The sequence below is a fragment of the Amblyomma americanum genome, chromosome 1 (assembly GCF_052857255.1).
Source record: "Amblyomma americanum isolate KBUSLIRL-KWMA chromosome 1, ASM5285725v1, whole genome shotgun sequence".
Taxonomy (NCBI): domain Eukaryota; kingdom Metazoa; phylum Arthropoda; class Arachnida; order Ixodida; family Ixodidae; genus Amblyomma; species Amblyomma americanum.
Genome location: NC_135497.1, coordinates 200,794,587 through 200,817,719, shown reverse-complemented (window position 1 = coordinate 200,817,719; position 23,133 = coordinate 200,794,587). Strand labels below are relative to the sequence as shown.

Here is a 23,133-nt window from a genome sequence, read left to right as displayed (position 1 = left end):
CTCAGAGAGTTGTGCAGAAAGTTCGCAAACAGCGATTTCCGCGGAAAATGCTGGCTCCAAATAATTTTTGTAGGTTTTAACCAACTTCTCAGCGTGCTGTGCCAGAGAGGCCTCGCTCCCAACTTCTGTCAGCAATTTTAAGAATCCGAACCTTTCGCAGAGTTCAGTGTAGGCAGCCTTTCGCACTCGCAAAGCAGAGCCTAGACTGTCGAGTACAACACTGTAGGTTTTTACGATAAACTTTTTTCTACTTTGTAGCGCCCTATCGCTTTTCTGTCCGGGTGCTTATACTCAAAACAATGCGTTTGCCCTCATCGTGATAACATTGATTGGTACATAGCATGCGTGCTCTCTCTTCGGAGGTATCAAAAGAGAGGTAGCAAAGAATTAACAAAGTCTTCTAGAGAGCTCAGCAGGTCTACAGCATTTGAAATCTCTAGGCCTGGTTTCTGAAGTGCTACGCTCGTTTTGTCAAAGCGCTCCAAGATTTCACTCCAGAAAATCGCCTTGAATGCAGTCTCTAGTTTTGTCATTTTCTTGAAGAAAGAGTGCGCTTCGTTCCTAGTGTCACCGTTTTCTTCCTCGTTCTTTGATATAGCTTCAAGGCAACGCAAGACTGCATTCAAATTTTTCAGAATGGCTTTACTTGATTCAGCGTGTCTTGACCACCTGGTCTCAGAGAGACTTTTCAAAACAAGCTGCTGGCCAGTTCCGCCCATGCTGTCCAAAAGATACCTCCATCGCTTAGGTGAGGCAGCAAAGAAGACGTACAATCTCTGAATTAGTGAAAAATTTGACTGCCTCAAGGCAACTGTCAACGCTACACGCGCCAACTAAGTTCTGTGAATGACCAGCACACGGGACGTAGACTGCCAACTCGTTCAGGTGTTTGATTTGAGCTTGCAGTCATTTGTATTTTGCCTGACATATTACTCGCATTATCATAAGTTTGGCCCCTACAGTCATCGATTGAGATGCCATTGGTCGTCGAGAGGGACATCACGGTATAGAAAAGATACAAGGCGGTATGCGATTCGATTGGAACAAATCCAAGAAAGCGTTCGTACACTTTCCCATTTAAATAGTATCGTAAAACAATTGACAGCTGATCAACGTGAGTAAGGTCTGGAGTCGAATCAACAATTAAGGAGAAGTATTTTGCGCATTTCACTTCGTCAACGAGACGTTCCTTGACAGCATTTGCCATATGCTCGATAAATTCATCAGGAATGGGTTTTGACAGATACGATGGGTGACCTTTTCCTTTGTTCCCGTAGCGTTTGATGTGCTCCTCTAGAAAGAGATCAAACTTGGCAAGGGCCTCAAGACCTCCCATATAATTGCCATTTTTCGGTGAACCAAAAATATCCTCACTGCCCCTAAACGCTAGGTTGCGCTCATGATCTAGAAGCTTAACTACAACGACTACACGCTTCAACACCTCTGTCCAGTAAGCGGTCTCAGTGACAAGATGCTTAACCAGCTCCTTATCAATTGTGCTGCTCGAGTTAGAGCGGGCGAGCCATGCTGCCACGCAGTTCCGGTGCTCGACGCTATTTTCATGTGCGCAAACCTTTCTTCTGTTCTTTTCCAATCAGAAAAGCAGTGCGTGGGGAAAGCACTGGGGTTGCTTGAAATCGAAAATAGTTTGCACATGAAATAGTGAACGGAACCTTTGGACTCCGAGTACATTAACCAGTGTCGCTCATACGCCTCCACATTTACAGCCTTTCGCACGAAAAGATGAGGTGACATTTAGCGTTTCTGTGTTTTGTATTGCCTTTCGGAAGGCGGAAAATTTTCTGCCCGATTTTGAAGATACAATGGCCCTTTCTCAAGGCATACACTCCGAAAGCTGTCAGTAGAAACGTCAGACCCCTTAGCAGGGTCACTTCAGAGAATCTCGCAACGTACCTCTTACTGCGGGGGTGTCTGCACTTCTCTGTTGCCGCAACGAGAAGCCGTCTCATTCGTCCTCTCGAGGCACACTTTGTGGGTGGGAACATGATTATTTGAAGCCGAACTAACAGGAAACAAGTGAGTCGGTTCTAGGAGTGTTGTTTCCTGGCGCTCGTCAGAAGGAGGCTCATCGGGGAGGTTTGGCACCTGTTGATCAGCAGTAGTAGAAATCGGGCGTGGCGGACCGGACACCTGGAGCTCTGTGGCAGGGACCCGGGCGAGTAGCATAGACGTTGTTGACTCAGGAACAGGACAGGGGTCGGTTAGCGTCGGTTGCTCAGAAATATGGACGACCGAGGTTGGCACCATTTTCACAGGATCCAGACAACCAAGATAAGTCAGACCTTGCTTCTTGCCAGGAAACCGTGATGGAGTTGGCAAGTCCTGCACAGAAGCACAATCAGTACTATTGGGAGTTCGACACGGACTCTGGGTAGAGCGATCATACTGCTCGGCGGAAGCTGCATTCAGTAGGTCCTTTGTCATCTTTGGTAGCTTCTTTTCACGCTTTTCTCTTTCTAACTTAGCCTTTCGTTTAGACGGACCACTTTGATGCTTCCGACCAACCATTTTCGCGTGAATGGATGCTAATTGTTCACCGCACCGGGCACTTCGTCAGTCCGACGCGACCGCAGGTGTCCAACGATGGCCGTCCCGATGACTGGCGCACGCTGCCTGGATGGTCCGCGGCTGGCCGAGAGTGGTGCGTCCCCCGGGAGCTCCTCAGCGGGCGGGCTTATGCAAGCTTAACCGGCGGCTCGGGGCTGAATCGCAGCCCGCGATCAACTTCCTTTCATAGACGCGCGCCGCGTCTGTCTGCGCGTCTGTTACTAGCGCCAAAGCAGGCGTTCACATACGCATAGAGTTCCTTGTACAAATTCCCTCCTTCTCCGAACAAACTGACTCCTTCTACCGTTCCGGTCTCGTCTTCCTATTGGCTAGAAGCAATCGTCTGTTCTGGGAGGCTCTCGATTTTTCTTTCGCCCCGTCGACGCTGAGCGCGAGAACGAAGGGGAGAGGGCGACTCCTAGCGTGGGCGAAGTTACGCGCCCTCCGTCGCCTCTGAGTCATCTTTTTCTACTACTTTCTGAAAAGTTCGGCGGCCAGTCTGACCTACTTTTGCCGTCAAGCGCGCGCGAGGGTGCGCAGCCCCTAGGCAGGAATGGGCCCTGGAAACAGGCCTTTGTGTCCAGCTCTCCAACTTCACCCTTCACTCTTCCCCAACCTTAGCCCGAACAGTGAACATTCTTTGCCCCACGGCACGCGGACAAAAGTGCGTATGACGTCTTCTTTCCTCTGCTGCCTAGACTCTGCCATCCGACTCATCATCATCTGCTATCGGACTCATCCTCCCCCGCCCAAATTACCATCATGGTAAAGAAAAGTCGAATGGGAGGCACTGCTGGGTACTGCAGCACATCCTTTCTATGAGGACTGCGGCGGAACTATTTGAGAGGTGGAGGGTGGCGTGGTGGTGACGAGGAGAAAAGGAAATTTAGGTCCTCATCCCACATTAGATGTTTTAGGTGTTTCCCCCTTGCCCCTCCTATCCAGACAGCACTGGACAGACGGGCTGACAGGAAACCACGCAAACGGACCTCGCTTCGCACCCGCCGCGGTGGCTCAGTGGTTAGGGCGCGCGGCTACTGATCCGGAGTTCCCGGGTTCGAACCCGACCACGGCGGCTGCGTTTTTGTGGAGGTAAAACGCTAAGGCGCCCGTGTGCTGTGCGATTTTAGTGCTCGTTAAAGATCCCCAGGTGGTTGAAATTATTCCGGAGCCCTCCACTACGGCACCTCTTTCTTCCTTTCTTTTTTCTCTCCTTCCTTTATCCCTTCCTTTACGGCGCGGTTCAGGTGTCCAACGATATATGAGACAGATACTGCGCCATTTCCTTTCCCCCAAAACCAATTATTATTATTAATATTCGTAAGAAAGAGTGCCCCGCCGGGGTGGCGGGGGATTCCTGCTTTTGCAGCTCGACAAGCTCTCCCCAAATGAACAGGCTAAACGCATGCTGTTACATTAGGCGGGGGCCCCGTCTGCTCGTTCTGGTTTTCTAGCTTCACACATGTCGCCCGAAGTTCCGTTGCCCATGGTTCCATATACTAAGCAGGTTAGAATAAATGGGCCCCCTTCTTCTTCTGTCCGAGGTGAGGCCCTGGGCTACAGCACCCTTAGCCCCCCCCCCCCCCCCCCCTTAATCGATGGCTGGACGAACTCGGAGTGGGTAAAACTTCAAACCACAGCGTGACGTTGTTTTTGAGCTCTTGTTTTCGCATTTAATTTCGAGCTACCGAACTGGGCGAGAAACCGCTGTTACCATGGTTGACGAATGAGACAGGCGTAAAAGAGCGTTGTATTGGGCCACTTGTTACCGATTCACTATTATTTTATGCGGCGATAAGGACAAACAAAGGCAAGGGAGAAAAAATTACTTTATTCTAACTTCCGCCAAAGTGCATACTAAAACATATGCGAAAAGAAAAACTCAGACTCATTTTTTTTCAGATTCGAATTCTTGTCCATCGTTTATATTACTGAATAAGTTCAAAAATTACAATTTCAAAGTTTTCTGTATGCATAGTTGTGAAGCAATTCAGCGTGCAAAGAAAGCCTAATCATAATCATGTCGTCTAATGGGCCTGAAACTGCATGCGTGGCACGGACAGCAAGAGTAACTGTATGGAGAACTGGAATGAGGTTAAAGAGAACTGAAAAATAAAGGAGCTAAAACTCATTTTAAAGTCCCTGGCAAATGCGTCTTAAAATAAATGTGGATAACAAAAAATCGCTCCTCAGTCGCAACGGCTCGCCATTCGACAAGCTTTGTATAGCGGCGACATTGGGCTGCCGATGATGTTCTTGCGTACGGCATGCAGGCGCTTCAGAGTAGGCGTTTATAGAAATTTCCTTTTTCTCTCCTGCTCTTTTGAAGCGGTGGCCTTGGGGTAGAGCATCTGCCTCGCGTTCGGGAGTTGCTGGGTTGGATCCCCAAGGCGCAGTGCCGCCGAGTACCCACCGGTTTTCTAATGGGTACCCGATTTCCCCCAGCCTGGTGCTCGGCTCTTCTGGGGTGAGATGCTTGGGAAAAGGGTCTTGTACCAAACCATTCTTCTTTCTTTGGAAATGTGATGGGGGAGCGGGGGCGAGGGCCATTTAGGAAAATTCAAAGGTACCTTCCCCAAGATAAACCGCCCAGCCATGGAGGAGAAGGGGGTGGGTCGTTGTGAATATTTTGCTGTTCTTTAACTCCTGCTTATGAGTCAAAATAACATGCAGACTTCATAAACAATCATATACGTGGACCTCCTAGTTAGGTGGCTGGTTGGATCCGAACAAACTACAGCTGTAGCTGTAGTTATTAGCTGTAGTTAGCTGCAAAGTACAGCTTATCGATTGCAAAACAAAGCTCTCGCTGTTAATGCTAGATGAAATACTCAAATGTACATACCGGGCGCTCCTCTGGTGCAGTTCACGTCTCGCTCTAGGTTGATCGAGTTCGCGGACCAGTCACTGGATTTGTTTCTGTACCACTCTGCAACAATATAAGAACAGCGGATGCAACACTTTCGCAACTTATGATCAAAACACACTTGAAGACTCGAGGATGGCACAAGGAAGCGGTTGTCATTCATTTTAGCGCTAAAGGAAATGCGGGAACGGGGGGGGGGGGGGGAGGTGAGGAATCGATTCTTAGCCGGTGTGGCTACTGTGATGTTCTCCCGCTCACTGATTGTGCTGCGGGGATGCCATTCTTTTAAACAGGGTGCCCATCCGCGCGTCGATAACGCTGGCGTGTCGTTCATAGCCGCGGGCGCCGTTCTTTCAGTGGGCTCAATGCGCAGTCTCTTGAGTAGGAGGGATACCAAGCTGGCCATATCGCTGCATCGTCAAGCTCCTCATTGGAGGTTGGGACTGCAAGTGGTGGGGAGGTCCTTTAGGTGTAGGTCAGTTTAGGTTTGCAAGACGGCAGCTTAGTCTGGAAACACCAGACTTACCCTCTTTCTCACAGACTCATCGCTTAGTTTCGTTTTACGCTCACGTACTTTCGCTTTCTCACTGCGGTGCGTAACTGTGGCAGTACCGCTTTTTACACTCACGAAAATGCACGTACGAAATTTAATTCTGTTTGCTTTTGCGACCTGTGATCTACCTGGCGAGTGGCCGCAGCCCAACCGTTTGCAACGAGCTCTGGACCAATGTCTGGAGCGAACCGCACGAGTATAGTCTCCTTGCAGGTTTCAGTGACTGCCCGTTTCATGCGGGCACCATCCGGAGAAAACGTGCGTTCGTTCCCGGGCTCATTCTCCTCTTCGCAACCTGAAGACAGCAAGGCTGGTGCCCGATCTTGTTCAGGTAAAAAAAAAAAAAAGGTTGAGCCCGCCAAGCATCACAGATACCAGCTGTCCGTTAGTGCTGACAGTGCTGCATCACCCGTGCCGTGAAGTGGTTGGTAACCAGAGACCAGCACTTGCAGAGTCGCGGGAGCCCTCACTTCGGAATGGTCCCAGAGCCTCGCAAAAGCGCCTTTGCTGCGCCGCTGTTCTGGAGGAACCGAGCCCCAATAGAAGTCCAAAATGATGAAGCAGAAGACAACCAAGGTAATATGCTCTCTATTCGTGGCTTTTCGTCCGTCGCTTTACGAAGAACCTACGTGCAGAGGTACTTGCTTTTAAATTAATTGTGCATGGTTCGTCAATGCACAATCTCCGCAGCTTAGATCGACCTCTGAAAATGTGGTCGCTTAAAAATTTATTCTATGGTTCATGTAGTCATGCTGTGGAACTTTGCAGGCCTTGGGCCACTCTCCGTCCACAGGACTGTCGTTTTATTTGAAGCGATCTTCAATACTGGCGCTCTCTGAAGCTGCTCGTCCAGCGAACCGCACCGTGCCATATGTCGGGCGTAAATATCAAACTTTGCCACAATTTCTTAGTAGAAACTTTTCAACTTGTATTTGGCTACGTATATCACACACTGCGCTTCATTCACGGGATAATCGTATTGGCTTCGTTGAAGTTTCAGCGAGCAGGGTTCTCTTAGGAAGCAAACAACTTTCCGTCGCCTCAGTGTCTTTACGCGCCCATGTGTCGACAGTACGTTTTTTTGAAGGGTATCCTCTGCGGGGTGACAGGGAAACAGGCACGCGCAATAGATAGCTTCTGGATTAGTTGGACCCACGAATTCTGACTGTTGTCAACGGCTGAATCCCAACTTTCTCATGTCCACCCACTTCGTACAGCGCAGCTCACACAATCATGTGTTCTAACGACCAGCTGCCAACGCGGATTACATACCTGGATACGGTGAGCGGTGGTCACTACCTCGTTTTTATTGATAGTGCTGGCGCTAGGACGACGTTGTAAGGGAAAGCCGAGTGTGACAAACTGGGATAAGTACGGCCATTACATTCGCTCTCCGGTGACACCACCGACAGAACAAGAAGCCGCGAAGCTACCAAACTTGCAGCGTCTTTCCCTGCGCCCGATCTAAAGCTGAAAATAGCTACATGCCGCGAGGCCGAAAGAAGGGCGGCAACTCACGCAGAACAGCTAGGGCCCTATCCGAATTGGAAAGCGACGTTCAGTAGGTTTAATTTGGCTATTCGTTGCCTAAAAAGAAGCAGTGTTTATTTTTGCAGCGAAAAGCCGTTTTAAGGAGCTCATCCGCGATGGCCATCACGACTTCCGTCACAGAACATCCACAACGCAGCAGGAGCACCTCTCATGCGCCGCGGCCGCTTCGTTTTCTTTGCGGCTCACAGCGTAAGTCGCGCAGTGCGTGTACAGCTCATTCGCCATGAGAGACGCAGAACCGTCAGATCAGCCGCAGTCAGCAGCCGAAGTTCGGCGAAGCGTCAGAAAAGGCAAAACCCAGCCGAACGTGAGGCGTAAAGCAAAAAATGGGAGGAGACACTTATAGGAGCACTGAAGAGAAATTTAAGTTGGCTTGTGTAGGTAGGTACCAGCTCCGAACCACAAAAACACTCTCTCACTGGAAACAAAGCTCTTGTAACATAGAATATAGCAAGAACTAAAATACAAGTATCACCGCCACAGGATATTCTCTCAAGTACAAGCGCGGTGACGAAATACCCGAAAAACTCGGCGGATCTCTGGGGCTGACAAAAATGTACATGAAGGTCACGCGTTTGGATATTGAGGTGTATAAGTTTTTCTTTGGAACTGCTAGGGAACTTTTATCGCGCGGAAGACGGAAAAAAAGACAATATGAATGGTGGAAGCCAAAGAAAAACTATACTTGGTGGCACAACTGGGTGGCCAGCTGAATCTCGGCATGTTTGGTGCTTCGCAGCTACGCGCTTTGCGTGGCCACGTGGTTTCGCCTTTGACGAGCCTAGATTCACAATTGCGGAGCAGCAGATGAACTCCAAGTGCCCCTCTAAGAGATCCTGGGACGAAGCTCATGCCGCGGCACGCACCTGCGACGAGGGAAACCCCGCTCGCTAGCTAATGTTGCACGAGCCTCCACGTTATAATAATAATAATAATAATAATAATAATAATAATAATAATAATAATAATAATAATAATAATAATAATAATAATAATAATAATAATAATAATAATAATAATAATAATAATAATAATAATAATAATAATTGGTTTTGGGGGAAAGGAAATGGCGCAGTATCTGTCTCATATATCGTTTGACACCTGAACCGCGCCGTAAGGGAAGGGATAAAGGAGGGAGTGAAAGAAGAAAGGAAGAAGAGGTGTCGTAGTGGAGGGCTCCGGAATAATTTCGACCACCTGGGGATCTTTAACGTGCACTGAAATCGCACAGCACACGGGCGCCTTAGCGTTTTTCCTCCATAAAAACGCAGCCGCCGCGGTCGGGTTCGAACCCGGGCCTCCACGTTAGCAAACGCACAGCTCGGTGTGTTCGCTTCGTCAAAGTATCAAGACGCTGGACTGCATAATCAGCGGTACGAGGAGTATTATTACAGAATTAAAATATGTCCTTACGTACCAGTCTCTACTCATCAGTCGTCGCGGTGGCTCGGCGGTGACAGCTGCCGCACCAGCAGCTTGGCTTGCTGTCGACGCTGCCGACTCCTCGACGCTCGGACTATCCTGTCAGACCCGCCGCCTCAGCCCTCAAAAGCATCACACGCTGTGTGGGGTTGAGGGCGCTGAAGGGCAGGCCTCAGTTCTTAAGAGAACTTTGTTGCCTGGATAGGAAACGGGATCCATTGTAACGCTGGTGCAAAAGTAAGCGAAGCAACGGTAGCGACGGCTGATAAAGGCTTTCGGCATCCGACCGGCGCTATTTCATTTTCGCTGCTGCTAGGCTGCGCTGCTCATCGCCAGCAATCACGGAGCCCGCGTTTACGTCAGTTTACGTCACTTTTCGGCTATTTCGTGAGCAGAGAGTCCCGAGTTTTATTCAGAGCGGCGGGAAAAGTTTTTCAACTTCGAATTCAAATCTCTTAGCAATAAATGCAGCTTTCGCCACAGGACAAGCGACAACAAAGCCACAAAATACCGAACTATCGGATTTCACTAATAAAAAAAATTCTTTAGTGTCCCTTTAAGCTCCACCCTAAGGCTATGATGCGATAGCGTTAAGGGGTTAATGCCCGTAAGTGAGGAAATGATCATTCTCGATTTTACATTCATAGATACCTGGGAGTCCTCATACGACTCCTGGCGCAGTGGTGCAGCGATTAAGCGATGCGCCACTGCCCTGCGATGACAGGTGCTGTCACCGGTGGAGCTTCTGCGACCCAGATCGCTTCTCCCGAGCAGCCTCTCGCGACCAGTCATTAATTTAGCAGCCACCTACCACGGTGGTCACTTCGTTCACAATCCGATGGGCAAGCTGTGACGACGTCACAAGGTCACGTGATATTGTGACGAAAATCTCGGGTTGCTTCTCCTGATATTTTTCTGCCACAACGCCGACGACGACGCAGAACGGCAGAAAAGGAGCCTTAATGCTAGGCTACGCAGTCAAATCAGCAATCCTCGCCATATAAACAGAGCGTGCGTTTAGGTGTACTGCAAGCGTAAGAGGGAAGCATCCTGCCCAGCTGCCCCCTGGCCATGCCCAAACTGTCGACGGAGTCGCCGCCTGCCGCGGGCAAAGCTTCTCGCTGAATTGTTAGTGTAAAGCACTTCCAGACAATTCAGGGTTTTTTTTTCTTTCTCCGCTCTGATAGCAAGCATGCGGATTTCAAGAATATGGTCCGCTATGAACAACTACATGGGACAACCTCTCAACTTAAAGCCCTTGCATTTGCATTTAAGAGAAGTACCATTAGCTGAATACTTCGCCTAATGCTTATACACAAGGAGGTCGTACGGGCGCGAACTTTATCCCGTGTGCTATGAACACTTTGATCATACCGAGAGAGGCGAGGACTGCCCTTTGCGTGGTTATAGCGACGACATGCTTTGAGTCCTGGCTATGTATCTGATCAAATCCTTCGAAACCTACCTGATAAGGCTGCCGAAATTGGTAAACGCATTCAATGACGTCTCATAAACGGCGCACACAACCTTAGACTTGTTCACACATCGTAGAGCCCAATGTAGAAGAAATGAATCTTAACAGAGTGGTAGTTTGAGCTTGATGGTATAGCATATTAGAAGAAGACATAGTGCAGCACAACGGGACAGAGAAAAGGAGCGCACAGGTCAACACACGTAGCGCTCGTCCTGTGAGCTCCCTTTCTGTGTCACGTTGTGATGCGCTATGTCTTCTTCTATTTAGACTTACAGCCTGGGTGGCGCCTGTTTTGAAACCTTAGGAAGACGCCGCGGAGCTTCGCTCTAGAGGCTGGTGTCGTATGCCACTTGCGTCTCAAAATCTCCCAACTAATGAGGAATCTAATGAAATAATAACTCAGATAAATTCTGTTTGACAGCCTGGGTGGCGCCTGTTTTGAAACCTTGGGAAGACGCCGCGGAGCTCCGCTCTAGAGGCTGGTGTCGCACGCCACTTGCGTTTCAAAATCTCACAACTAATGAGGAATCTAATGAAACGATCACTCAGATAAATTTCACAACGAAGGCGCGAAAAATGCGCTCTAGAAGTGTTAAACAACCGCCTCGAGGAGCTAATATATTGCTGTTTTTGTGCTGGCATATCGGTTCTCTTCGCGTTTCATTTGAAGCTAATGGTGCTCTTGAAATTTTAGAAGACACTGTCTCCAGGGGCAGCGGCCGGCGGTACACTGCTCTTTTGTCTACAAGACACAGGTGGAGCAATTGCCGACACAATTAATGCGAGTCTTAAAGTTCCGTTAGATGCGCCTATTTGTTTTTTTTGTTCCTTCAATAAGAGGAACATCCACATTTTGGTTTGATTTGCTGAGTTACTGTTGAAGTTGTACATTACTTACCACTCAGGGAAAAAGGCCCGCTTCAGGGTCAACGCTTGTGTAAATAGAGTCTAAATAAAATTAGACCGAAATGTGACAGGAAACTAGCGCTCTCCTATCATTCATCTGTATGCAAATGTGAAATGCGTATACATGATTTTAGTTTCGATAGGTGGGTGCCGCAATGGATGGATGAATGGGTGAATGGATGGATGGATGGATGGACGGACGGACGGACGGACGGACGGACGGACGGACGGACGGACGGACGGACGGACGGACGGACGGACGGACGGACGGATGGATGGATGGATGGATGGATGGATGGATGGATGGATGGATGGATGGATGGATGGATGGATGGATGGATGGATGGATGGATGGATGGATGGATGGATGGATGGATGGATGGATGGATGGATGGATGGGGCTGAACCCTTCAAATCGGGTGGTGGTTCAAGCCACCCAGCCACGACTTGTGAAATTTTACTCTGGTCTTGATTTCAGCCACCAATCAGATAACCTTCGCTTGGTTACTTCTACCCGCTTAAAATCTACATACCCTTCACTGTCATTAAACCCCAATGGTATGGATAAATCAGCCCCGCTGCTTTCCACTGTAGGGTGAAGCCCTTTACAGAAAAGTATCAAGTGTTCAGCCGTTTCCTCCTCCTCTCTGCACGCAACGCACAACGTGTCTACCTCGTGGTACCCGACTCTATATGTCTTAGTCCGCAAAACTCCCGTCCTGGCCTCAAAAAACAAGAGCTTCCCCTACAATTATCATAGATATTTTATTTGGCAATTTCCTGCTTAAAAATCCTGTATGTTCCCAGTGCTGGTTTGGTCAGCATCTCTGTTTTCCACAGAGCTCTCTGTTTCTTTAATCTTTTTCTTAACTGATAATTACTGATTTTCCCCCCTACTGCTGTCCAGATATTTGCTTGTCAATTTTCTAGTTCGCTTTCTCCATTTCGTATCCACATTCCTTATGTACAGGTATCTGAAAACTTTCCTAGCCCACTGATTTTCCCCCATTTTTCTCAATCGCTCCTCAAATGCTATCTTACTGCTAGCTTCTCTGCTCTCGAACGACGCCCATCCCATATCACCCTGTACCCCCTGATTTGGTGTATTGCCATGTGCTCCCAAAGCTAGCCTCCCTACACCATGTTGTTTGATTTCTAACCTAGCTTGCTTGAACATTTGGTCTCATGCACAGGTACCCATTGCCGAAAGCCAGGCTAGGAACTATCACCCCTTTCCAGATTTCTCTTCCCACTTCATGCCTATCGTAATTCCACAGTGGCCTATTTTCCACGACAGCTGCATTCCTACTAGCTTTATTCATTACATATTTTTAATGATCTGTCAGATACTCAGCACCGTTATTTATCCACACCCCAAGATACTTGTACTCATCCACTACTTCTAGCGTGAACTCCTGTATTATATGGTCGCCACCCTCATCCTTAAATATCATGTTTGTTTTACCAGAGCGCCGCCTACCGCCGACGCCATCATGGGCTGATAATTTGCAGTGCGTAGGCTGTTGACGGAGCAACGTTTGAGCTGTTCTTAGTGCCATCCGCTGGTTTTCTTCCCGCCAAGCCCAAAAATTTTGTGTGGGGGTTTGCCTCGGGTTCATCCTCGTATGTGCTATGCATGCCAAACGCCTGCAGCAACAAACCGAGAGCTGCCGACCATGCTTCGAAGGAGCGAACGATCAGCATCGGTGAGTGCCATTTTCGCAGTTTACGTGTGCTGTTTTTGTCGGTGGTTGCCTGTAGGGAAAACGCAGCACTATGCTGCAGGATGAAAAAACGAAGAGAAATGTGTTGAAACTCAGCAACTGGTGCGATTGATAGAATATATGTTGTTTCGAAGTGTGCAGTTGCTCAGGAACGCTCTAAAACCTGCTTGGCCATGGCGAGTGCGAGAGAACTTATGACGGAGTCAGCCCGTTCGGTGGACAACAGCGAGCTACGTGACCGAAACAATTTCACGTCTGTTCTTTGCATTGTTTGTTTGCGGCGATATGCACGATCAAAACTGAAATTCTGTCCATCTTACCGTTCGCTGCTGGTCATACTACGAACGATCCAAACCAATACGCATTCTTACCTGCTAAGCTTCCTCTCTTACTGACTAGTACACAAATGACGAAAAGTGTGTAATTCCACGGACCGATGGGTTGATACGTTATTGTAACGCTATTACCGCTTATGGGAAGCCGAATCGCCGTGGGCTGTATTGAGAATTCCGAACTCGGTTGGGAAGGGGCATTGCTCAAGTCGCAACGTATATTGCATGTCTGGCAATATGCATCGTCTTATCGAGTGGACCTATTTAGTATGCTTGATGATGATGACGATGAATTTTTATGGCGCAGGGGCAGCTTTGGCCATAGAGCGCCATGTCACTAGGTAGTTTTCATTGCACAAGGTAGTTTTCATTTACATTTATTTACATTGTATTCGATGTACTTTCAATCAAATGATTTATGACAATGCGTACAGAGTTTACCGTCCCATGCATGACGTGTGTTCTACCTTCTTTCGTTGCCATCGCTGCATTCTTGCTCACTTTGCAGTTGGGTAAAAGGTCCGTAGCGCCGCTTCCATTCATGCTGCGCTGCGCAGACGCATTCGTTTTCGTACTAAAGGCATGGTTCTTTTTTTGTGTGTGTGGTGATGCCTACATGCACCCGATGTCCGTGAACATGTGAGGTGGCGGCACGAAATCGCGGCGAAATTTATGAAGTCCCTATGTGGTGTGCTATCGAAATAAAACTGCTTTGCTCGATCCATCCAAAAGCCCAGTCTGCTACAATTACGAGCACAGTAGTTGGTAGGCCAGGAGCCGTGCTTCGTGCCGCGCCCGAGATTAAGCATAGACATTGATTAGGTTAGGGCGACCTAAAAGAATGAAAAATAATAAGCCCCTGCCTATTAAGCATAGACAGCGCGTTTCTTTCAGCCTGCATTTCTTTCACAAATTGCACTGAACATATGCGTAAGCTTGTAGCTGGCACAAGCCTTTTCTGTTCGCCATCGACGTTCGCTGCCGATGTAACTCGCGGTTGGCTGGAATGTGGTGAAGAAATAGACATCGCAGACGCACTGAGATATCGGCATAACATAGTGCGCGTACATACTGGCAGCGTTCTTTTTTCTCTATTACTGCAGTACGCAAAAAAAAAAAACTTGCTGTCTAGAGGACATTGGAATTGCGTAAAACATTGCAGTGTTTGTTATACAGACGGCAACGCGCACTTGGCTGGTGGCTAAGGAGACGGACGTAGCTCCGCGGCCCGGATTAACAGCCCAGGGGAGGATGGCAAGAGTGGGGTGTCCCGCAGCGCAAGTGTTAGAGTATTTCTACCTATCCTGCAGGCTCCTCGTAAAATGGTGTAGACAAGGCTTAGATGAAATCATAGTGCACGAAGAAACGCAGGGGAACATAATACTGTGACATAATACTTGTATAAAGTTCAAGTGAAGTGCTTGTGAGAACTGCCACAACAAATTCGCAATAAATGTATGTCACACGTCACCCACATCTTCGCTTTCTCTGGGCGCTGCTTTCCCTGGTGCGTCTCATCGCATGGAATAACTGAACAAGATGGTCAAGTGCTTTTAAGCAACGCTGCTAATGTAACAGAAAATGGCGTAGCACGGAGGCCAGTGCATTGTTTTTTTATCCCGCAGATACCGCCTGGTGACTTTTACAAAACTTCTTACGAAGCCTTCCCGACCTCACCATTTATTGTTCTTGCGACTTTTGTTCGCTTCACTGAGAACAGTGGTTTGTATGACGTCCATACTCATTCGGTGTCTTGAAAGCATATTCAGAAACACCCAATTTTATGAAGTGTTGCCTGTAGCTCGTCACACTGCTGAGGTCCACGTCACTTACGGTCGGAATCCCGATCTCACTGCTTCATACAAACGAAATAAAAAAAGCTAAAAGATGTAAATTACTCATATGCTGCCATTTTGCTGCGAAACAAGGATGCGCCTAGTGATACATGTGCCCTTGAATTGATTTGCTGATGTGGTGATCGATTAAGGAATAATTTTATTTCCGTGGTTCAAACTTACGAAAGTGGTAAAAAGAAAAAAAAAGAGAGCTACTGCAGGGCACCCTTACCACAGGCTTAGTACGTAATGAGACATGGTGGTATGCGGCTTGCCCTACTCCACTGTTATATACCGCGCTGGAAAAGCCGTCGTTCTCCTTAGGTTTCTTGTGAGCCACTTGCGTTACTGTGCTTTACGCGTGCTGGTGGGGCCTGTACACGAACCGGCTTTCCGGAAGGCTACCGGAGGTCCTGTAGGTGGACCAAAGGCTGCGCTGTCAGCCGCGCTGGTCCAAGGCAACGAGCCCGGCGTTTGTGAGACGATTTGGTCAGTTTTCATCACTATTTCTCTCTCTCTGTCTCTCGTCGTCAGCTTCCGGTGCTGGGTAGCAACCTCAAGTCCACGCATGTTCTGCCGTTAAAGGGACGTGGTGAAGCACATTTCTGTGCGAAAGCACTATTTCACGAGGTCTAACCGGCTCACCGAGTTTGTGGGAAGCTTGACCTTGAAGGTGACCTTGGAAAAACCTAGCATAGCAACAGCCCATGCAGAAATAATACAAATATTGCAGCGACTTGGTTTCGAACCCGCGGCAGAACGAACAGATCAGCTTCTCTGGCCACTGCACGAGGGCACCATGCTATCGCCGCAGCCGATCACGCCTCGTGTTAAACTGATTGTTGTTGTTGTTGTTGTTGTTGTTGTTGTTGTTGTTGTTGTTGTTGTTGTTGTTGTTGTTGTTGTTGTTGTTGTTGTTGTTGTTGTTGTTGTTGTTGTTGTTGTTGTTAAACTGAAACACACTCACGCACTGTGCATTGCACATCATCGTCTTCGTCAGCTTCCATCGGCGGCGCGAGCAGATCAGCTTGACCTCGATCGGAGCTTAACTCGAGTCTAGTATCGTCGCCAGACGTGCGACGACCCAGCAAAGCAAAACCACGAGCTGATCAGGCTAAGCACATGTTTCGCACGTTGACTCAGTTTAGCTACGAGCCGCCGTGGTGGCTAAGTGGTTATGGCGCTCGACTGCTGACCCGAAAGACGCGGGATCGATCCCGGCCGCGGCGGTCGAATTTCGATGGAGGCGAAATTCTAGAGGCCCGTGTACTGTGCGATGTCAGTGCACGTTAAAGAACCCCAGGTGGTCGAAATTTCTGGAGTCGTTCATTACGGCGTTTCTCATAGCCTGAGTCGCTTTGGGACGTTAAAACCCAATAAACCAAACCAATCGGTTTAGCTACGTTAAAACTCGACCACTTTTTTATTGTCACGGAATGTTCTCGACTTGGCGTTCACTGCCAAACAACGAGTTTCAACGCTGCATGGGTATGTGTAAATATTAAAGAATGTGGAATTCAACTGAAAATACTTCGCAATACGCTAGTGTAACAAGAACAAAAGACATACTTTATTGATACCAAGATTTTCTTTTAAACATCTCAAGGGTGCAGGCGGATACTTTATACAATCATATAACATCGCCCTAACGATTCAATACGCTCATGTTCTCTCATGAAAGATCACAGGGTCACCATATAATATCAGCAAAGTCGAGACAACTACAACTTATGAGCAGCAGCAGAACAACGAGAAATGACGTTGGAAACAGTGGAAAGTTTTGATTTTTGGGTGTCACAATTGTTAGCGTACGGTTATATGAATACAAAACACCGACTAAGCCAATCAAATTTTATGAATGCGGGCTATCGTAACCTTGATACCAACAGCCCAAGAGTGCTTAGTAAATTTAGTTATTTTGACTATTAAGTATTTCTACAGCAGAAAAGGCTCATTGGCAATTAAAACTTGTAACATACGGATCGGAAGTGATGCTATATATAGCAGGAAATTTAGCAACTCAGGCGCGTCCGTACTCCGTCTCCAGCGATTTGGATTTCGCCAGCTCATGTATCTCAGGAAGAACTTTGTACTGGATGCTCATATTGCCTTTATGCACGGTGCTGTTTTTTGCTAACTGCCTGACATACCTTCAGATGTTCTAAAATATTGATATATAATTTTGACATATGAGGACGCTTCAAAATTAAGCCTCGAGGAGCTGAAAACATGGCCGCACACGTATCGTCACAAAGAAGGCGACAAGAGGCACTAACAGGCGCGTAGTAACAGCCACGTCTCTTCTCGCTGCCCGCGCCCGCTTTGGTAGAGTGACACTATTCGCATACATGACTTTTCGAAAAATCCCAGGCAGTACGGCTGCACCGGTCATATGCAATGTGCCTGCGGGTTTTCGAAAACCGTTGCACATGCTCGATGCATACCGAAGAAGCCGCACAAAAACTAACGCGTGCATATACTCTACGCTATCAAACGTGAAAGCACAAAAAAAAAAGCATAAATGGAACAAGATAAGCTGCAGACTTCAAGCCTAATGCACGCTTTAACATACAGTAGCGATCAGCGCTGTGTCCGGCAAAAAAGCGTTTCCACCAAAGGCACTCAAGAACATGCGCGAGTGTACTATATAGCGATGGAAAGAAACGCGAACAGCGCGGCACCTACGCGCTCCGCTGTTCGAATTTCTTTTCATCGCGCTTTTCCCTGGGTGGTAAGAAAAAGCAGTTAGAGTCGTTTTATAATGCATCACGGACGTCTCTAGCGTCTTTTTACTACCTCCGAAGTAAAGGCACGATGAGAATAAATGCGAACAGCAGAACGCCGAGGCCCCGCTCTGTTGGCCCCATTTCTTTCCATCGCCCCTGTACGTATACAAACATTCAATGCTCCTATGATGCAAAGAAGATCGTAAGAATAAAGTCTCATTGTCCAGCCAGTAAATAGCAAACGAGACAGTGTGATCTCTCGCAGGGAAAGACAGATTATGTTCTGTCGCGCATGCGCGCGCACAATGAAGCAGGTACTGGAGCTTCTACCGTTGTTTTAGGGGCGCACGACGAACAGGAGTGCGATGGCGCAGAGGAACAGGATAAACCCTGAGCATCAACTCATGAAAACTCGATGCGTTTGCTGCAGAAAGTCCCAAATATTCCGCAGCACCAACCGGGCCAGGAAGCGCGCCTGCGCACCAGGAAGGTGCGGATACTGTGCACGCAGAGTAAGCGAGCCACGTCAAGGAAAACACGTGCGGCGATGAGTGGATTGCATCGAGCGAGCCTCTTTGTTTCTTTCGGGAGCGAAAATAAGGGCTCTGTTTTTCCTGCGCTCAACGCAGCTTGTCAAGAACAGGAAATTGTACCTGAACAAAAAGCTGGAGTGAAAGCAAAAAGAATTCCTGAAAGCGCACAGAAATGTTACCAAACGTTCATTAAAGCAGCGTCGACATATCCCAAGTACACACAAACAGTTTACATCAGCTCGATAATAATAATAATTGGTTTTTGGGGAAAGGAAATGGCGCAGTATCTGTCTCATATATCGTTGGACACCTGAACCGCGCCGTAAGGGAAGGGATAAAGGAGGGAGTGAAAGAATAAAGGGAGAATGAGGAGCCATAGTGGAGGGCTCAGGAATAATTTCGACCACCTAGGGATCTTTAACGCGCACTGACATCGCACAGCACACGGGCGCCTTAGCGTTTTTCCTCGATAAGCTCCTGTTTGTGCGCAGTTAACGTGTTGCTTTGGCAGTACATACAGCAGCTTAAAAGTAACTGAAATTCGCAATGTATTCTATTTAAAGACAGTCACTTGTAGCAAGTAACAACTTTGATGTTTATATACATGCACGCAAATGACGTTTATAGAGTAGATATATACACATGTAGCCCTTGAGCTGAATAAACGCTTCTCTGTGGTGCCTGTTTGGTCCAGGTTCCGGCTGATACCCGGCCGCTCTCAAGGCACAAAAGTGCCTCACAAAACTCCGAGTAGTTTCGAAGTGAAGCTCATATTCTCTCCGAACATTGTTTATATATGGATACAATAGCGCTGGTGAAGTTTACGTGTTTTTTGCTGCCAGTTTCAGGCATGCATTCAGAACGTTTTAGCTCAGAGTCATAGCGCGATATATACCTATATCTGTTTCCGTAACAAAGTGGCAAACTGCGCTTGCGCCGTTAACACTCGGCAGCAACACCGCTTGCGGTGGCGTCATTACATTTCGTTTTTTTTTTTCGTCACGAGGACCGATGCTAATATGCAGTACCGACTCCGTCCTTTTCACACAACGCTGTACGTAATATGAGGCTTTATCTCTTGCCAAAAGGCTGTTAAGGATATTCTTCTTGCAAACCTGCTGGCTAACAAATCAAAGAAAACTGCCGTGACAACGCGCCCTTTATGCCTTCAGTATCCCTTTTAGCAAAGTAACTCTCATCTATACTATCTTTATTTTCTACCTGCGAATTAAGACTCTGCACTCGCGAAACTAGGTGCACTAAACTTTGGCTCCTTATTTGCATCAGTACGGAAGCACTGCGTTGAGTTAAAAGACGACCTCGCACAAAGCATCATACCTTGCTTATTAATGGACGACGGAGCGAACGCCATTCGCGCTGCTTTTGTTAGTGCAGCGACGGCGAAAACAAATTGTCCGTAGACCTCAAAATAGACCTCCCTACGTCATTCGTGCCACGCGCCCATTGGTATCGGTCAACCGCCCGAATCTCCAATTCCCGTCCGCAACGTGCAGCCGTTCGCCACGGTGACCCCAGCAGTCACCTGAACCTTGGGTGCCGTTTAGTAAGTCACCTGTATCCCTCTCCTACAGACAGCGAAGCATGTTGAAACGAATACAGAGAAAATGTTGCAATCTTATTTTCGGAATCTTGCTCGAATTAATGTCACGCCTGAGCAAGCAGAAAAAAGAGGAACCGGACTAGTGAGTAAAGAATTTAATTTTAACACTGGTGAAAACTTGTAAATTCATCAGAACAAAACACAGCACGTCAAACACAAACACAAAAGGGGGCGCATAAACTCACGTGGACTAAGAATGAGGTGCCCCTTCGATGCACCGTTTTTTTTTTTTTCGTAGCGTTTGTACCTTTTTTTTGTGTGTGTGCAAGACTAGTCTTCTTGCAGGTACTTTCCAAGGCAGGCAGAGGCTGTTTTGAAAAACAAGTTTGCAGGGCAGAACAATTCCATCGCCGCTGCAATAAGTGCTCACTACTTGCGCGACTTGGTTAAGCAAAATAATTTGTGAAACGTCTTCGTGGCAACAAAACATTATACCCTCTGATCGCGTAATGGTGAAACGAAAACCAGCAGCATGATCCAAGTAAATGGCCAGCATTATTATGTACAAGAGAAACGATAGCATAGCAGCCTTAAGAACTGTGCGTGCAAACTTTCCCCATAAATATCTTTAAATTTATATTCTGATATTTGTTCGTATGCACATTTGACACTGGAGCGTAAACTGTCATAACAGCTTTATAGACAATGCTACAGAAACATACACAGAAAACTGAGGTTTCATGTTACTAAACAGGTATCCCAATTTCGCCACAAGCATTCTTATGACAGCCACTTGTGTAAACTGTATGATTTAAAATAACTGTTCGACCTGAGGTTTTTTGTGCCACTGGTCTCAGAATATCACCTAACATGACCACTTTTTGCGAAACGATGCTTTTGCAGCGGTTTCATTTGCGATAAGTAGGTGCTGAAAAATAAGCTGACACAACTTAATTCTGCTCACTCAGCAAAACAATTGGCAAGGAAGGACCGCTCCCTATGGCACACTCAAGTGGCATGTAAGAATGCATGTTCTCGATAGAATTCGAGCAAAAAACAGACTCAGTAACAAAAAATTCAATTCTTTTAAACTTCACAGCAAAGCGCAAACAGCGTGGGCGTGTATGATAAGGCTGAGCGGCGGGTTACTTCATAATACCCCTGATTCTAGAAACAACCGAATGGCCGATATCGGGACAGTTGCATTGACCAAAATAAAGATTGGCCTTAGATTCGACAATGACGAAATGCGCAATCGGGTGTCTTCATATACAATGTTGTCAGCAAGGTAAGAAAAGTTCAGCTCATAAAAACTAAAGTCTGAAAGCTCGAGCCACCAGCTGACTACAGAGCACAAGCAATAAACACTTGCAATACCGTTATTGCTTGTGCAGTGCTCCCTTGGTCCACCGTGTCTTTCTGCCGCTCCCTGGCGCTTAGATTTAAAGGCCTGTATCGCAGAGTGCCTTTGGGGAAAATGTACTCAGGCTGCGCATCCTTATACAAGCGTTGAACTACCTCAGCAAAACGTGAACAATGGCAAAAATAAGAAAAAATATATATTTGGCAACATAAAATATAGATCATCTCGTTCCAGTCCTTCTGCTTATGACCAGATAACCAACAATCAAAGAAGGGCTCAGAAAAAAAAATAAATCACACTGAAATAGACCCGCTTTGAGGTCTTCGAAGCCTTCCGGTCACGGCTTCCAAAGCCAGCGGGTCAACAGTCTCGTGGTGGCTCAGAGGTGGGGGCCGTCCGTAAGAGACAGTGATATACCCTGAATCCCATGAAACAATCGGAGCGTGTCAAGAGTGGCTGGCAAGCGCCCGTGCGCCAGCCGCCGGGCCAGCACTTCTCGTCCCACGGCCACCGCTCTTTGCGGAGCGGGAAGCCGAACGATGGAACGTGTGTGCTCGGAAGCGGAGAAATCAAGCCTCACGTCGTCTCGCTCCGTCCACTGATGACGCTTGGAGGACAATGCGCGAAGCGTGTCTTGGATGCTGGAAGCCACGCGGTGGCGGTTTCCCAAATGAAACGGCAGTTTGCGATCACGCTGGCTGAACAAGTGAAGAGGGTGCTTGATTAAAGCAGAGAACACTTGGTGTCGCTCTGCGGGTGAGGCGAGTCGGTGGCGAGCGCCGAGGCGAATCGGAGGGTGTGCGTAGAAGCCGTTCGACACGCGCCAAGGCCTAGAAGCAGGTACTTCTTCCGAGGTAGAAGAGTACAGGTGACTGGCGACACTCGGCGCACGCCCTTGCCCAAGGCCAACAGTGGCGTAGCCTTTTCCATGGTAGGCAGACGAGGCAACCGCAAGGTCATTTTTCTTGTTCGATGAATGATGAACGTGGTCGGAAGACGATGAAGACAACCCAACGTTGCTGTCAGGCTTCGAGCTCTGGCGCGTGTGGCTGGCGGCGCCAGTATCGTCACGATGAGCAGCGTTATCGGTGCCCGGCAACATTTCGCGCTTGGCAGAATCGAGTTGCGTGTCTTTCGTACTTTCAGATGAGGAATTCACCAGTGCATGGTCCCCCGACGGCGGGTGAATGTGGCTTGCATCAGTGGCCACTGGAGGCTTCCGTCTGTGATTCGATGTCGACGAACTAGGACCGTCGAGGTCAAAGGACGTCAAATAACGTTGGCAGCATTTGGAAGTCATTAGACGCGCTGATGCGCGCTCTGCAGGCATTGAGCAGAAAGAGTTGCGCAGGGACCGGTATAGTCGCCGTCGTCGCCCATCCGTTGAGCAAGTTAGTGAACAAGGCGCGACTTCGCGGCGACTGCCTGCGCAACTGTTTTTCCGCTTCTTCCTGGCCGCGTGCTAGGGGTTCACTTTGAAACGACTACTGCTGCCCTCATAGGGAGTCACCACCTGCAGGATGTTCTTGCTGTGACCAAAGTTCCGGATTCTGTAGATGCCCGGCGCTATGTCCAGTGGAATCTCCCACATAACGGTCGCTTCGCTGTGGCCCAGGATGGCTGACGTGCGGCGCCAGTAGAACCTGCGTTTCAGGGAACATGTTGTGAAAGATTTTGCAGGCATAAACACGACCTTTTTTTTATGCAGAATCTTTAGGT

At 48.0% G+C, this 23,133-nt stretch overlaps 1 protein-coding gene across 1 annotated transcript in view; it reads right to left on the bottom strand.

The window, feature by feature from the left end:
• Positions 1-16,779: 16,779 nt before the first annotated feature.
• The window catches only part of CDase (neutral ceramidase), a 94,773-nt gene continuing 88,419 nt past the window's right edge, over positions 16,780-23,133 (bottom strand). Inside the window, exon 18 of the mRNA XM_077648284.1 lies at positions 16,780-23,057. Within this exon, the coding sequence (XP_077504410.1) occupies positions 22,877-23,057 (181 nt within the window). The 3' untranslated portion in view covers positions 16,780-22,876. The remainder of the gene's footprint in view (positions 23,058-23,133) is intronic.